This window comes from Canis lupus, chromosome 4 (genome assembly GCF_003254725.2).
Source record: "Canis lupus dingo isolate Sandy chromosome 4, ASM325472v2, whole genome shotgun sequence".
Classification (NCBI taxonomy): Eukaryota; Metazoa; Chordata; class Mammalia; order Carnivora; family Canidae; genus Canis; species Canis lupus.
In genome coordinates, this window is record NC_064246.1 from 28,122,181 (window position 1) to 28,137,644 (window position 15,464).

At 54.1% G+C, this 15,464-nt stretch overlaps 1 protein-coding gene across 6 annotated transcripts in view; it reads right to left on the bottom strand.

The window, feature by feature from the left end:
• Nucleotides 1-15,464, bottom strand: part of DLG5 (discs large MAGUK scaffold protein 5) — a 119,174-nt gene that overhangs the window by 59,103 nt on the left and 44,607 nt on the right. For 4 of the 6 annotated variants that reach the window (XM_025435478.3, XM_025435475.3, XM_025435474.3 and 1 more), the window contains exons 2-3: nucleotides 11,721-11,789; nucleotides 489-651 (exon numbers count right to left, since the gene is read on the bottom strand). In XM_025435478.3, the coding sequence (XP_025291263.3) occupies nucleotides 489-651; nucleotides 11,721-11,789 (232 nt within the window). The remainder of the gene's footprint in view (nucleotides 1-488; nucleotides 652-11,720; nucleotides 11,790-15,464) is intronic. The other 2 variants (XM_025435477.3, XM_049109069.1) reach the window with 1 other exon arrangement.

Consider the following 15,464-nt stretch of genomic DNA (forward strand, 5'->3'; position numbering starts at 1 on the left):
AGGGGCTGCATACAGGCAGCAGACGAGGACAATGAGGAAGCATACTGTCCTGGTGCTGGAAGACAGAGGCCTAGAGAAGCGCAGTGATAAGCCCGAGGCCACCCAACTAACCCGTGAGGAGGCACCAGAGTGGGACCAGGCCCTGCGAGCTGCTGTCAAAACCACCCACCAAATCATCATCCACAGAGGATGAATATATGACAGACACACCCACACCTCTCAATCTCTGCGTGTGTGACTCAGGCCACAGGCTCCAATTCAGCTCAGAGGAAGCATAAGCGGCCTGCGCCCCCTCCCCTCATCCAGGGCTGCTGGGAGAGCATTTCAAAGTGAGGGGGGCAGTGAGCATACAGCCACCTTGGCAGCATAGCACGGACCCCCGGGAGATAAGGATGAGTGTCTAAGGGGTGAGGGGTGGTGGCGTGATGGCATCAGGAGAGCAGCCCTTGTCCATCAGGCCTGGGCAGGGAAGCAGGTGTGGTCACTACCTCTTATCAAAGGTCGTCCCGTGGGTCGCGAAGGCCAGGCGCTTCCGCAGTTCATTCCTCTCTCGGGTCATCAGCCGCAACTGAATGGAGAGGTTCTCCACCTTCTCATTCACCTGTCGGTCGGTGAGGAGGGGTGGCGGGGATGGCGCCTTCCCGGTGGTACCTGGCCAGGGGGACATAAATATTAAAGTGAACTCACATTTAGATAGTACTCACCCAGGCTGCCGGGCACTGCTCTGAGCCCCTGGCCTGCGTCAGCTGCACCCAACAACCCTACGAGGTGGGTCCTGCAGCGACTGCCCTTCAGATGAGCCCAGGTCAGGAGTAACGGGGTGGGGGTGGGAGGGCTGAGACCTGAGCCCAGGCCATCTGCTCCAGCCCCCAAGCATCATCCACCACCCTCTGCTGGCCTTGACTGGGAACCCCCACTCTCTTCCCAGCCACTTTGACAGCTCCACGATGGAACCCTTTGGGCCCTGATCTGCGCATCTTTGCCTGGTCTGGAAACAGCAACTATCTGCAACCCCTGGGCACGAAGAGGCAACTTACGGCCTGAGCAGAACGGGATCCACAGCCTGAGGAGGAAGGGACAGGTGGGAGCCAGGGAAGCTTCTGAGGCCCAAGGCCGCTGGCTCTGAAGCTGAGCCCCAAGGTCTGAGTTCCCGTCCCCGCCCCCAACCAGGGCTGAACACTACACACCTCCCTTCTCCAACCTCTCCAAATGCCCGGAGGACCTGCCCCAGCCAGCCCAGGCATGTGGGCTTCGGAGAAGGCGCTCAGGGACAGCCGACCATGGTTAAGGTCGGTGTGACATGATGTAGGGACATCCTGGGGCTTCTGTCTGCCCAGGCCCTCATCACCTATACCCAAGACTGTCTCAAAGGAAAGCCCATGCTATAACTAAGGAACAGTGATCACCACTAGCACCTCTGACAAGATCTAAATCCTTTTCTAAGAAGAAAGCATCTCACTCAAATGGCCAGGAGGCAGAGACAAAATCTGTGATGCTTTTATATTTAATTCTGTCCACACATTCACCTGGGATATCCGCTAACCCTCGGAGATGCTCGGCAGGGTCCCAGGAACTCACAGCAGCCATCTCCTTTGATGGACGTAACCTGGGAGGCTGATTCACCCCAGGGAGTACAGTGCCTGTCTCCCCAGCAGCCCTAGAATGTGCGGAGGGCAAGAAGCAGGTCTTCTGACCCTGTGCCATCCTGACACCAGCCCCCCCTCCAGCTGATCCTTATTGGCTGACTACTTATGCAAGCCAAGTATCCCCCAAAAGAAAAGATGGACACTCAGGTGTGGCCCCGCATCCTCCCGGAGTGTCAGGGAAGATGGGGACTTCTGCAGTGCTGGGGGACGGGCTAGAAGGCGGCGTGAGGTAGGAGCCCCCACCTCTCAGTTCAGCATTCTCCCAAGTGGGGAGCCCAACCACTGAATCTAGTCCCCTCAAAAGTGCATGTTATTGTAAAACCACCATGACTGTAACAACCAGGATTCCCAGGCTTCAGGCCAGGCCTCTGGGTCAGAATGCCCTCTGACGAGGGGTCCAGGACCAGCGCTGCCCACCAGTATCTCCCCCGCCCCCCACACCGTCCTACTCCACAGCCTGAGAAGCCTTCCCTCACCTTCCCCCCAAAAGACCCTGGACCCTCAGCCCTGCCCCCGGAGTTCTGGAAAGCAGCTGGTTACAGCTGTGCAGGCTGTGTCACTTCTTCCTCTTCGGGCAGATGAGCCTTAACCCAAGGCCAGGTTGACCCTGCCATCCAAGCTGCAGGAATTTAGCTGGCTCTCTGAAAAGTGACCCTAGAGACCAAGGTCATAACCTAAAGGTCTGCAAACTTTTTGACTTAGGACCTCTTTATGATCTTAAAATGAGGATTCCTAAGAGCTTTTGTTTACATGGCTTACAAGTATCTAATGATCTCTACTAGATTAGAAATTAAAATTAAAAAATTTTAAATATCTACTATTTTTTAAAATTTTTATTTATTTATTCATGATAGACACACTGAGAGGCAGAGACACAGGCAGAGGGAGAAGCAGGCTCCATGCACGGAGCCTGATGCAGGATTCGATTCCGGGACCCCGGGATCTCGCCCTGAGCCAAAGGCAGACGCTCAACCACTGAGCCACCCAGGCGTCCCTAAAATATCTGCTAATTTTAAAATAACCAAAAATCCACTACATGTCCACGTAAGTTTTTTTTTTTTTTTAAATGAAAATTAACCTTTCCGTCACAAAACAAAAAACATAGCAAGAGAGTGGCATCGGGGAGCCTGGGTCGCTCAATTGAGCATCTGACTCTTGATCGTAGCTCAGGTCATGATCTCAGGGTCATGAGTTCAAGCCTCATATTGGGCTCCACACTATGCAGTACAGCCCACTTTAAAAATATTAAAAAGTGGCATCACTTTGCATCTTTACAATGCTGTTGACTTCTGGCTTAAGAGAGATAGCTAGAGTCTCCACCTGTGCAGCATCACACATGATGGGTGAACCTGTAGAAAAGTCTGCTCTACAGCAAAGTCTGTGAGAGGATGATAGTGGAAAAGGCAAGCGGCATCTCAGTATCATTATGATAACAGCTTTGACCTCACCAGCCCCCTGAAAGGGCCTCAGGGACAGCACGTGAGCCGTGCTTTGAGAGCAGGTGCTCTTGCTATAATCAAGCCCAGAAGTATTACAGAAACATCAGCTTGAGAGTTTCAGAAATGAAAAGCACCACCAGAGAAAGAATTTTCCCCCTATTTTGCGAACAAGGCAACAGGAAGATGCATCCGTTCCTTGGCTGTTAAGGAAGCTGAAGGGAGAAGGAGAAGGAGCAGGACAGAAACTGGGCTCATCAGATCTGTCACCACACACAGCCAGGGCCTTGTGTCCCAGCCTCTGGCAGGATGAGGACACTGGCTCTGCAGGTATGAGGACCTGGGGGAGCCTAGCATTCAGACAATGAAAGGAGTGCGGACATTGCCCAGCATAACCCAGGTGCTGGTTTCTGAGCTAAGTGCACTCTGTACCTGATGAACGCCCACAGCACCCTCCCAGGTACGTGCTCTGACCATCCCGTGAGAAACTGACATCGAAAAGGATGGCACAGCCAAGAAAATGGTGCACCCCAAGCACACATGGCTCCAGTTCCAAAGCCAGGGCCTCAACCACGACGTTACGCCGCCTCCCGTTAGGTCTGAACATGCCTGAGACATACAAAGAAGGCCGCCCAGGTCTGAGAAGCCATCACACAGCAGACTGTCTGAAGTAGGAAATGCCACAGTTAGGAAGGTGGGGGGCAGAGCAGGACCACAGGGCACCTCAAGAAGAATCCCAAGATGAGCTAAGCCTGGACATTCCAGATTAATGATAAGTGTTGCAGAGAATCCTCTCCATTCCCTGTCAGTTAAAAATAAAGCTTTTCTGGGCGCCTGGGTGGCTCAGTCGGTTAAGCATCTGGCTTCCATCCAGGTCGTGATTCCAGGGTCCTGGAATCAAGCCCCGAGGCTGGTTCCCTGCTCAGCGGGAAGGCTGCTCCTCCCTCTCCCTCTGTCCCTCCCCCTGCTCGTGCTTCCTCTCTCACAAATAAATCAATGACATCTTTAAAAATAAAGTTATTCTTTTTTTGCTTGCACCTCAAGACTGAAAGACGTTTTGAAGGTGATGTGGCCCTCCCATCCAAACTGGTTGCTAGAATGCCCCACAAGGCGGCCGAGGCTGCTGGAACTCCGCCACAGGGAGGGAGCTCACTACTTTACAGCAAAGCCCAGCTAATCCCTCCCCATCAAGTCATTCTCTGTACAGAGTTAGAATCCATCTCCCGCAACTTCCTCCACTGACCTAGATGGGCTCCCAAGGGCCACAAGGCTCCTACACCTGTAACTAACTCCTCTTCTATACAACAGACCTGAAAGTATTTGAAGACCATTGTCAAGTCCCTTTATCACTACGAGTGAGAATAAGCTAAGATGAAAAGGCGACAACTCTAAATGTTGGCAAGGGAAGGAAGAAACTCGAATTCCTAAATGTCGCAGGTGGAAATGTGGAATGACACGGCCACTTTAGAAAGCACTTTGGCAGTCTTTTATTTTATTTTATTTTTTTAATTTTGAAAAATAACCTCTAGGCCCCGAATCTGGGGCTCGAAGCTACAACTCCAAGACCAAGAGTCACACGCTTGACCAACTGAGCCAGCCAGGTGCCCCTGGCAGTCTTCTATAAAGTTAAACATGCATTTACACTACCACCCAGTAATCCCACTCCTGGGTACTGACACGAGAAAAGAAAAGCTACGTGCCCACAAACACTAGCACACAAGCACTTAAAGCAGAGGGCGAATGGATAAATGGCAACGTCCCCTTCCTCCAAAGGAATACTACTCAGCAGGGGAAGGGAATGGCCGCTGACGAAGCACCAGGACCCCGAGAGCTGGGGAGTCTGAAAGCCCTCTGCTGAGTGAAGGCAGCCAGACACAAAAGGCTATAAATATACGATTCCATTTGTAGGACATCTGAGAAAGGGCGGAAACATAGGGCAGAAAAGAGATGAATGGTTGCTGGGGGCTGGGAGTGGGGGTGGAGGGAAGAAAGGCTGAGTGCAAAGTCACAGAGGGGAATGTCTTGGGCTGAGGGAGATGCTCTGTATCTTTCTGTGGCGGTGGTTACACGACCATGTGAGTTTGTCAGAAGTCACTGAACTATACATAAAGGAGAAGTTTTACTAAATGCAATTTATACCTCGATGACATGACTTCTTAAAAAATTAAGCTAACAATAAAACCTGTGGTGCCCCAAACAGAAGCCACCATCCCAGGAGTGGTGTGGTCGTCGGTGGAGCTTGGACCGCCAGCCTCCCACCCCATCAGACACGGCAGGTACAGCAGATAGCTTACAAAACAAGCAAAATAAGGGCGCCTGGGTGGCTCAGTGGTTGAGCATCTGCCTTCAGCTCAGGGTGTGATCCTGGGATCAAGTCCCACATCGGAGAACCCGCTTCTCCCTCTGCCTGTCTCTGCCTCTCTGTGTCTCTCATGCATAAATAAATAAAATCTTTTAAAAAATAACAAGCAAAATAATAACTAAGCCCAAGTGAGTTGTCCACAGGAACCTCAGACGTCCTTCCCTCCACTCTCCAATCCCTGCACAGCTGTACTTTGGGAATCAAAAGCAAAACTGTCCACTCGCCCTGACTTCACTCCTTCCTCTTTCCACTCTGGAACCCACTCCAAGAAGGCAGATTCTTTCTTCCTTTCTGTGTCCAGGATGGGGCTCATGGGTAAGGGACTTAGATGGTACAAAAATGGGGGTGCCTTAGAGATGCCAGGAGAGCAGCCACGGGCCCGGGGTTTTGGGCAAAGAGCCATCTGTCACTGGGCCTCGGCGTGAGAGTGTCGGCAGCAGCAGAATCCGCAGGGAGACAGGGCAGGCCCCTTTCTCCACAGGAGTCCTGGCTCTGCCTCCCGGTCACCAGGGCTGGTGCGGCCACCTCCACAGACCACTGAGGCTTAGTGAGCTGCTTGACAGCTGGGTCATCTTGGCCGGAAACCCGTGTCCTTAGCTCCCTCGCCACCGCACTCCAGCTCAAGGCCGCCCCCGCTGTCTTATTTACAGCTGGACAAATCACAGCTCTGCTCCGGAGCCCTGTGGGCCCATGTGCCAGAGCCGAGGAGGAAACTGGTACCGGTCAGACGTGGGCAGGTGGAGGGGCCGTGCCCAGGTAAGCTCCCTGGCTCCCTCCAGGCCCTGGCTCGCAGGGGAGGAGCAAAGCAGCGGCAGGACACGGTCGTCAGGAGCAGCAGCAAGCAAAACCAAGCCCCCCTCATCTGCAGCCCAAGAGAGCCAGAGCCATCGGGAGAGACACAGTTCCTCGTCGTAAACCAGTGCTTCTGAAAGCACCGTAGTGTCACGAACTTGTTAGAAACGTCCCTCTCGGGGCTAATTCCGAAACCCAGGAAGTGGAGTCAGCACTCCTGTCCAGGTGATTCTGATGCCTGCTCGAGTCTGAGAACCTCTGGCCCTGGCCAGAGGGGCTTTTTCCTCCCCCGTTTTACTGGCTGGCCTGCAGCCACTACAGCTAAGGGCACTGCCCACAGACGACACGCAGGGAGGGCCCCTTCCCCTAACTGTGGAAGCCCGGGGGGTGGGGATGGCCCCCCAGGTCAGTCAGTACAGGACGGAGGCCCAGCTCCTCCCAGGACTGACGGTGCAGGCTGCGGCCACGCCCCGCGTCCAGGTAAAGCACTTGCCCTCAAATCAGATCCTTGACTCAAGGTCTGCTCACTCTGCAGAAACCGGAACCAAGAGAGGCGGTGATGATGGCCTATCGCCTCCTCACTGCTCCTACTTTTTTTTTTTTTTTAATGATTTTATTTACTATTTGAGAGAGAGAAAGTGAGCAAGAGAGAACACAAGCAGGAGGGAAGAGCAAACCAAGAAGCAGACTCCCTGCTAATGCAGGGCTCCATCCTGGGGCCCTGGGGTCATGACCTGAGGCGGGAGCAGACGCTTAACCCAGGGACCCCTGCTCCTACTTCTGAAGCAACATATCTAGAAGGCTCACACAAGGACCACCTCCCTCCTTGAAACTTACTGTCACCCCGCATCAGAAATAGCTGCCTCCTCCCCTGAGCTATTTGGTTCCTTCTGTTTTATATTCGGCACAAAGGCCGGTCGTCGCTTTCCTCTCTGGTGCTACGGTCTGAATGCTGGTGTCCCCTCGCCAAAATCCCTAAATGGGAATCCTAAGCCTCGAGGTGTGGTATTAGGAGGCAGGGCCTTCGGGAAGTGACTAGTTCATGAGAGCAGATGCCACGTGAGTGGAACTAGTGCCTTTATAAAAGGAGCCCAAGAGCTCTCTCCCCTTTTTCTCCACGTGAGGACACAGCAGGAAGACGCCATCTGTGAACCCTTTAGCAGGCCCGCACTGGACACGGGATCTGCCTGGATCCTGGATTCCCAGCCTCCAGAACTGAGACAAATAAGCGTTTGTTGTTTTCTGGCTGCCCAGTTGGTGGTATTCTGTTTTGGCAGCCTGGACGGACGGAGACACCTGGCTGCTGTGAGAGCAGGGGCCAGGGCTCTCTGTGACCCTGCACGCACAAGCACATGCCCAAGAGAAGAAGGTGCTCCCATTGTTTGGAAGAACTGAGAAAACAGGCCCCTGATCCAAAGGCCCAGGAAAGGAAGGGTGAGAGGGCACAAGGAGTCCGGGAGCAGAACCTGCTTCCATGATGACTCACCCCACCTTCCTGTGCCAACCAGAAGCCGTGCTTTCAAGGAATCTTCGCTGGGATACAGAGGAAGCCCTTCAGCTGCTTCTCCTGCCAACAAGCCAAGAGACCTCTTAGTTTAGTAAGAAACCTCTCTGGTTGCTTCAATTTGCATAAAATTTGAAGCTCATTTTATAAATGCTACTCAAGGATGTCTGTTCTCCTTAAAACTTCCCCAGTTGTCCCAGGTGGGAGATAAAACGCACCTGAGAAATCAGGTCAGGATGAATGGGGAAGAAAAATATCAACTGCCTGAAACGAGTGTGTGTTCCTGGGGCAGATCCGGGAGGGCTACGCACAGGCCAGGTTACCTACGGACGGGCTGCATGGGATGGGGGAGGCCTCCAAGAAGCCTCAGCACTCAGCTGATGAAAAGTGCCAGAAAAGGTGTCAGCAGAAAGACTCTAGGTTAGCTCCAGCGTGGTGAGCTGTTAGCAGCATCAAGCTGAGAGCTGAGAGGGGACAGGCCACCTGCAGACCTAACACTAGCCAGGGCAGCCCATCAGGCACCAGCCTCGCAGAAAGCACACAACACCCAAGACTTCCCCTACCAACTGTCATGCAGACCGTAACTTGCCATTCTTTCCCCAAATGGTGTTTGTTAAGGAGACATACGTGGGAGAGCGGAGGTGATCTTTTTATTGTAAGACGTTGCTCTTGCTTTGCCTTCGCTTCGTGCAGAAAGACCGTGAACCAACAGGAACAGCCAGTCTCCATCTGACTACAGGCCCCCTCCCGCCAGGACCGCGGTGCAGGGAAAGGGCATCACCTGTCATCAGGTGAGGCTGAGCCAGGAGGAATTCCCCAGGACGCGCCACAGTGGTCCCCGTGGCTGACCCCACCGCTCATTCCATGCCAAGGGACAGGCCCACACCAGCCACAGACGTTCCAGTGCCCTCACCAAGGATGAAGTCAGGCCAGCCCACCTCAGACCGGGAGGCCTGTTAAATGTAGATGCTGGACCCTGCTCTCAGAGCTTCTGATGTAACAGGTATGGGGTGAGGCTCAGGAACCTGCATCTCCAACAGGTGCCTGAGTGTTGCTGGTCCAGAGACCATGCCGCGTGAGCCACTGCTTTGGGCACAGACCTGTGACGCAGCTGTGGTCAGCGTGGGGAGCCCTGCCAAGGGATTTCTGCGGAAGGCTGCTTTGCTGCCAAGGAGACGCTAGAGGACCCTCTTCATCCTTGCGATAACAGAGATGTCCTTGTATGTGCTCTGTCCAATATAGCAGCCACGAGCCACAGGTGGCCAGAGAGCCCTTGAAATGTTGTGCGTGTTATTGTTGAAACTAGACATTTTCATTTTAGTTCATTTTAATCAATTTGAAAATAAACAGCCACCTGTGGCTGGTGGTGCTCATAAGGGACCCTGCATGCAGCCCCCGACACCGCCAGATCTTGATGTGACAGCTGGAAGTGCTGCTACAGAGGCCCTGCCAGCAGCCTGAGGGGAAGACACACGCAGACGCTCGCAGAGCCACATCCCAGTGTACTCGGCCCAACCTCAGCAGCTTCTTACTATGTGAGATCACATGTTTCTTTCTTGTTGAAGGCGGTGTGAGCAGGTATTCCCAGCTGCGACAGCCAAAGGTCTCCTGGCTGGTACAGCCACAAGGACACTGAGAAGTGGGGCCGCTCACCCCCAGGACGATGACAACCACTGGCATAAGAACAAGAGAAGCAAGACTTGGGTCCTGGTGAGCTGAAGAGGGTCTGACCTGAAGGGGAGCACCCAGACCCTCAGCATTCAACATCTGGGCACCGACACCTGAGGCCCAGCCTACTCCAGGACATGCAGCGCTACACTGCTGTCTGCCTGCTGGCCGACAGGTGTGTGGGGACGCTGCTGACCACTCCACCCCAAAGACTGAGCCAGCTTCAGGTATGGGTTGAACGAAATGGTGGGTCGTTGACATGAAGCTTCTTCCAGAAAGTGCGGAGGTCCAGCTGCATAAAAAATACCTTCCTACTCCTGCTTAAAATTCCACTGGTAACAATAGTTGCTGTGGTTTAAGTTAATACCTCTCACTTTGGAGAGACTAATGCAAAGTTTCCTAAGAAAGGTTCCTCAAAGAAAGACGGTAAGCCCTGAAGTGTTGAAATGAGGAATTTGTCAGATACCTATTAGATAATTGTACCTCGTTCCCAGGGGCAACAGGGAGCCGAGAGAGGATACGGCATGGAGGAGGCAAGAGAGGGGCACTCGGGGACCAAACACCTCGGTTTTACAAAAGCCCCTTGTCGGGACACCTGGGTGGCTCAGTGGTTGAGCATCTGCCTTCAGCTCACAGCGTGATCCCGGGGTCCCAGGATCGAGTCCCACATCGGGCTCCCTGCATGGAGCCTGCTTCTCCCTCTGCCAGTGTCTTTGCCTCTCTGTGTGTCTCCTGCATAAATGAATAAAATCTTTTTTTTTTTAAATCAAAAAAATTAAAAAAAAAAAAAAGCCCCTTGTCACTGCTCCACTCCCAAGGGTTTCCCGGGAGCCAGTCTCATGTTTGAAATTCCAACAACCCCACCATTGGGGTGATGGACTCACAACTGAAGCTCTGAGCTGTGGTCCCAGAAGAGTCCTCCCTGAACCCTGGACAGGGATGACGGAACCTGTGATGGCTGCACCATGTCCTCCCAAAAGTCCTGAAATCCTCACACCGCACACCCCCACCCTATAAATGTGAATGTGACCTCGCTGGAGATACAGTCTTTGCCGGTGATCAGGTGAAGACGAGGTCATCCTGGAGTAGGACTGGTGTCCCTTTTTAAAGAGGAGACGTGCAGACAGACACGCACACAGGGACACCACAACGTGAAGACAAAGGCAGAGACTGGGGTGATACACAAAAGCCGAGGACCACCCAGGATTGCCAACACCCCACCGGAGGAGGGAGAGGAACCTGGGACAGACCCTGCCCTGAGGCCATCAGATGTGTGGCCTCCAGAACTGTGTGCGAATGCAGTTGTGTTGTGTAAGGCGCTTCGTAACGGCAGCCCTGGGAAACAGCACGGCACCCCCTACCGGTACCTCCCTGACTGCACTGACCTCACGCACCGTGTTTGCTTAGAAAACCATCTCCCAAAAAAAGAAAAAAGAAAAAAAAGAAAACCATCTCCCCCGTGTACCCCAAGGCCCACAAGCCCTGACACCACATCTGCCCTACTCCCCACTGCGTTCCAAACCCACTTCCAGCGCAGCAGAGGTGCTCCCTAAGTGTTCCTCGAGTTAACACATGAAAGGTCAGCCCCGGACTGGGCCTGGAGTCCCCGGCATGAGTGTCAGTCTCCCCCTCTGTCTATACAGAGGAGATAAAATAACTGGACCGGATGGCCTCTGGGGGCCCTTCCGACTACAGAAACTCCACGACCCTCTGTCCATCAGGGTCAGATCTGGATGTGAGAAACCACGCAAGGGTGTTAAACAGAAGGCACCTGACGCAGGATGGGTGACAGAGGTGTGGGAGGGCTGGGAGACCGGGATAACCTTCCTGTCGGGACGTCTCCAGTGAAGGGAGGGCAGGACCGTTGATGGGCTTCTGGAAACACATGGACAGGCAACTCCTGTCCCCAAGGCAACACGCGGCCCAGGGGGCTGTTCCCACTTACAACAGACAGTCCCAAGAGGGGCCATTCTCATGGACAGTGGTCACGGAGGCACAAGGTTGGGGTTGGGGGGGACAAGCTCACTGAGAAGTCCCATGCCCTGACCAAGAGAGGGAAGGGGGAGACACAGCCTCCCCCAGCACCTGCCTCCCTGCTAACACCAGAACCAGATTCCTGCCCTCCACCGTCACGAGGACGTCCTGCTGATGGGAGAAGGTGTGAATGGCATCAACAGAAGATGGCCCCACAAATGATCTGACAGGGGAGTCCGACTTCCCACCCCCCAGACTCGGGGCCACGTCGGCTCGCACCCAGCTGCCCGACCCGCCCGGTGCCCTCCAGGAAGGAGGGGTGCCCAGGTGGTACTCACCCACACTGCTGAGGGAGCTGCTGCTTTCTGAGTCTGAGGGCATGATGGATAAGACGCTGTAGGTGGAGCCTGGGGACAGAAGGACAGACCGTTTGTTACTAACCCCAAACTACTGTCAGGCCAGCTGATCTTCGGTCAACACCACACTGAGAACCAACACGACGTCAGTGACCAGAAGTCGGACGTAAGGGGCCAGGCAGGGGTGGTCAGCAGGGTCTAGTCTGTGGTATTTCTGCGGGGCCTCTCACCTCACCTGCCCTGGAGACTTATCTAACGCACAGTCGGAGCCAATCAGTTGGCTTCTCCTTAGGATGACTGGGGAAGAGCTTAGCAAGGGAGCAACATGCCCCAGGTTAAAACAGGGTCTGGGGATTTCCTCCGGGTCTTTATCAGTTTGATGCCAGCATCCATGCAGAGAGCGACAGAGCAGAAGTTACACATCTATGAACTATGTGTTCTTTTTGCTCGACTGTTCTGCTCTCGGGTCTGAATGTATTCCAGCTCGGTCCTTACTAATGTGGTCAGGGACTGCCCCCTTATTACTGTCACCAAAGCCAAGGAGCAGCACGTGCCCCTTTTCTGGCCGACACTTAATGTTAACTCCTGGTGTTAGAGGCACAACCGTACCACACCACAGTTCAGTCTGAACATGAGCATTTTCTAAGCCAGGAGGCTACCCACCTGGGCACCAGTGTAACCTCTGGGTGAAGAAACCCCATTTCCAAACCAGCTCTCGTCTACGCAGGAGGAGCTGGGTCACACTGAGCAGGTCGTTTGCTTTCCGGAGCTCTGCTCCCTGGCCTGTACGGAGCTTCAGCCGACGGCTTGTAAGGTCCTCTCTCCCGTCTTATTTTAGGGTCACACTCTCCCCTGATGGCATGTTTTGCTTGTGACTACAGGTGACACCAAGTTAGAGGGAGAACCGCCTCCAAGACTACCTCAGGAGCTGAGAAGAGCACCACGTGCACAGGTGGAGGTCAAGGAAATCCAGGCAACGGCCGGAATGCAGTATTTTGCCCTTGGAACCGAAAGCCCTACAGAGTGAAGAGGTGTGTGCAGCGGGCAGAGTGGTGACTAGAGATGGGGTTTTTGCAGGAAAGCCTTTGAACGAGCCTCGGGGCCCTGATGTGGAAAAGCAGCCAAGAACTCATGAGCTCTAGGGCTCCGGGACCAGAAACGTGGGGGCCAGATTGAAGGTTTCTCTCCTACCACAACTCAGCTGCTTACTGTCTACCTGCACACTCTCCGAAGGGACGGTGAAGGGATGAAGAGATGGGGGTGTGCAGGGGAGCCAGCAGGCATGCCCACCAGAAAAAGAGATGAAAGCAGAGAACAAAAAGAAAAACCAAGGAAAAGGGACTTTGGTAACGGCGAGAACTAGGACAGTGGCCAGGCATGACTGGTGGCCTCATTATCAAATTTTCTGAGACTCTCTTAAGAACCTGTGGGTATTATGTCATTATGTATCTGTCCAAACCCATGGGGTGTGTAACACCACAAGTGAACCCTAAGGTAAACTACAGCGTTTGGGTGATAACGACGTGTCAGTGTGGGTTCATCAATCGTCACGAATGTACCACTGAGGCGTGGGATGATGAGAGGGGGCAAAGCTGTGCACCTGTCGGCTCAGGGGGGGATACGTGTGCTTTCCCCTCCATTTTGCTGTGAATCTAAAAGGCTCTTAAAAGTTTATTTAAAATAAAGAAAACCTGTGGATGTTTAGCATGGACTGAAGAGGATGACTTAGGGCGTAGACAGCTGCTCGGTCTTCAGATGGGGCTGTCAAAGGGATCCATTTGTGCCATACAGCCTCTGGCAGCAGGACTGGACATGGCAGGCAGGTGTTCTAGAAAGCCTCGGGTGGGGGCACCCAACGGTCAGGGCTGGCTAGGTCTCAAGAGAGCTGGGGAGGGCGGGGCCCCCTCAACACACGCCCTCACTCACTTCACGGAGGCCCCACGCCCACCTGGCAGGGAGGCCTCAGGAGGGTTCTGCCCATCACTCCAAGGGAGAAGGAACCAGAAAATCCCATGCAGCCCTGAAATTCCTTGATCCCACCAAAAAAAATGAATAGCAACATTCAACGAAATACCTCCTGTATTTCATGTTCGGCCCACACGATTCATTGTGCTGTCCATTCAACATTTCTGCATTTTTGTCTCAATAAAACAATGAGTGCCACGAATTTCTCAAATCCTCTCTCTTCCCATACCATAAACAGTAAGCATTGCATAAGGACCCGTGAAGTAAGGTCGGATACGATTCAGGCACTCCGTTGGTGTCTTCAAGGACAAACACGTCAACGCAACGCCGATTTCCTCAATTCAATGGACGGTTTCTTAATTATTTTTTTCTTTACGTTAATGGAAGGCTAGCCAGCCGGTATGTTGGTGGATTATTTTCGAAAGATGCCTCCTTGGAAAAGGAGACACAACTAAACCCTCCCACTCACACCCCCAGATCCGAGCCGGGCCCCGATCGCGCTGGCGGCACCGCCGTTCCCTGCGGGAACGCCCTGCTTCTCCCTCACTACTGGCACCAGCAGAGCCCCATCTTCCAGTAAAGCACCCCTCCTCATCAAGTCGTCTCTCCCCTCCCCCATGGCCAGTTTCCACTGTTAATTAAACTTGGCAGACATCCTTGTCTCTCTCCGCCCCATCTCCCTCCCTGGCTGGGGGAGTCAACTGGCCAACCACACACTGTTCTTCCAGTCCCCGAAGTCCTGCCGAGGTTCTGGGGCATGACCTGGGGGCGGCGTGACATCTCTATCTGCATCTCTGGGCATCTCCGCCCCCGAGTCGGCTGGCAGGGCTCCTAGGCGCTGGGGAATGGCAGGGAGGGATCAAAATTGGATGGGGCCCAGTTTTTACAACGTTCCCAGGGCCTCAGACGTCATTCAGAGGAGGAGAAAAAGGCCCAAAGACGACGTTTGTCTTGGTCATGCTTTGTCTCTGCTACTATTGTTGTCTTAAAAAGCCTATGTGGTCAGGATGTCGGGAAAAGGCAAGAGGAGTCACTCTCCTCCCAGAGTCACGCGGTGTCCTTTCAAAGCCGGTGGCTTCTGAAGGGCGGGTGTCGGGCGTCATCTACCTCTGGGGTTTCACAATCGAATCTGGAGGCCAACAGGAGTCTCATCTCAAAGGCACCACTCAGCCCCCCATGAAGGCACCTGCACCCCATGTGCCCTGAAGCCTAAGGCACATGCTCCACCTGGCGGAGAGGCCCAGACTGCCGAGGCCTGTAGAATCGGCGCGGCTCCCCTTCTGGCACTGCCCACGCCCCCATGGGCCCTCCCACACCCCCACAGGACAGCAGGGCGCTGCCACTCAGGGCGCTCCCACAAACCCAGGCAAGCCTGTGCACAGGTCCTCAGAGGACCCAGAAGTCAGATGATCTGGAAACACGTCCAGGAAAGGAGAGCAGAGCATGGACGCGTAACCAGAGAGGGACACGAGGGAGGCCTCTACTGGCACAGGGACTACCGGGGAGACCCGAGCAGAGGATGGGTTCCGATGTGGGCAGGCGAGGGGGGCCTGGGACTCTGCCGCTCTAACGCCCCAGCACACAGAGGAGACGTGGGGCAGCAGGCAGGGCCCGAAGGCTGCCGGGAGCCGTGGGAGCCAGTGCAGGCGACGGCAGGGGCCCCGAGAGCCACAAACAGACCCACGCAAGCTCTACATCCTTCCCAAGAGCCCAGCCCCTGCTAATTGCGTTTACTCTGTGACTCAGCCCCAGTGGGTCACC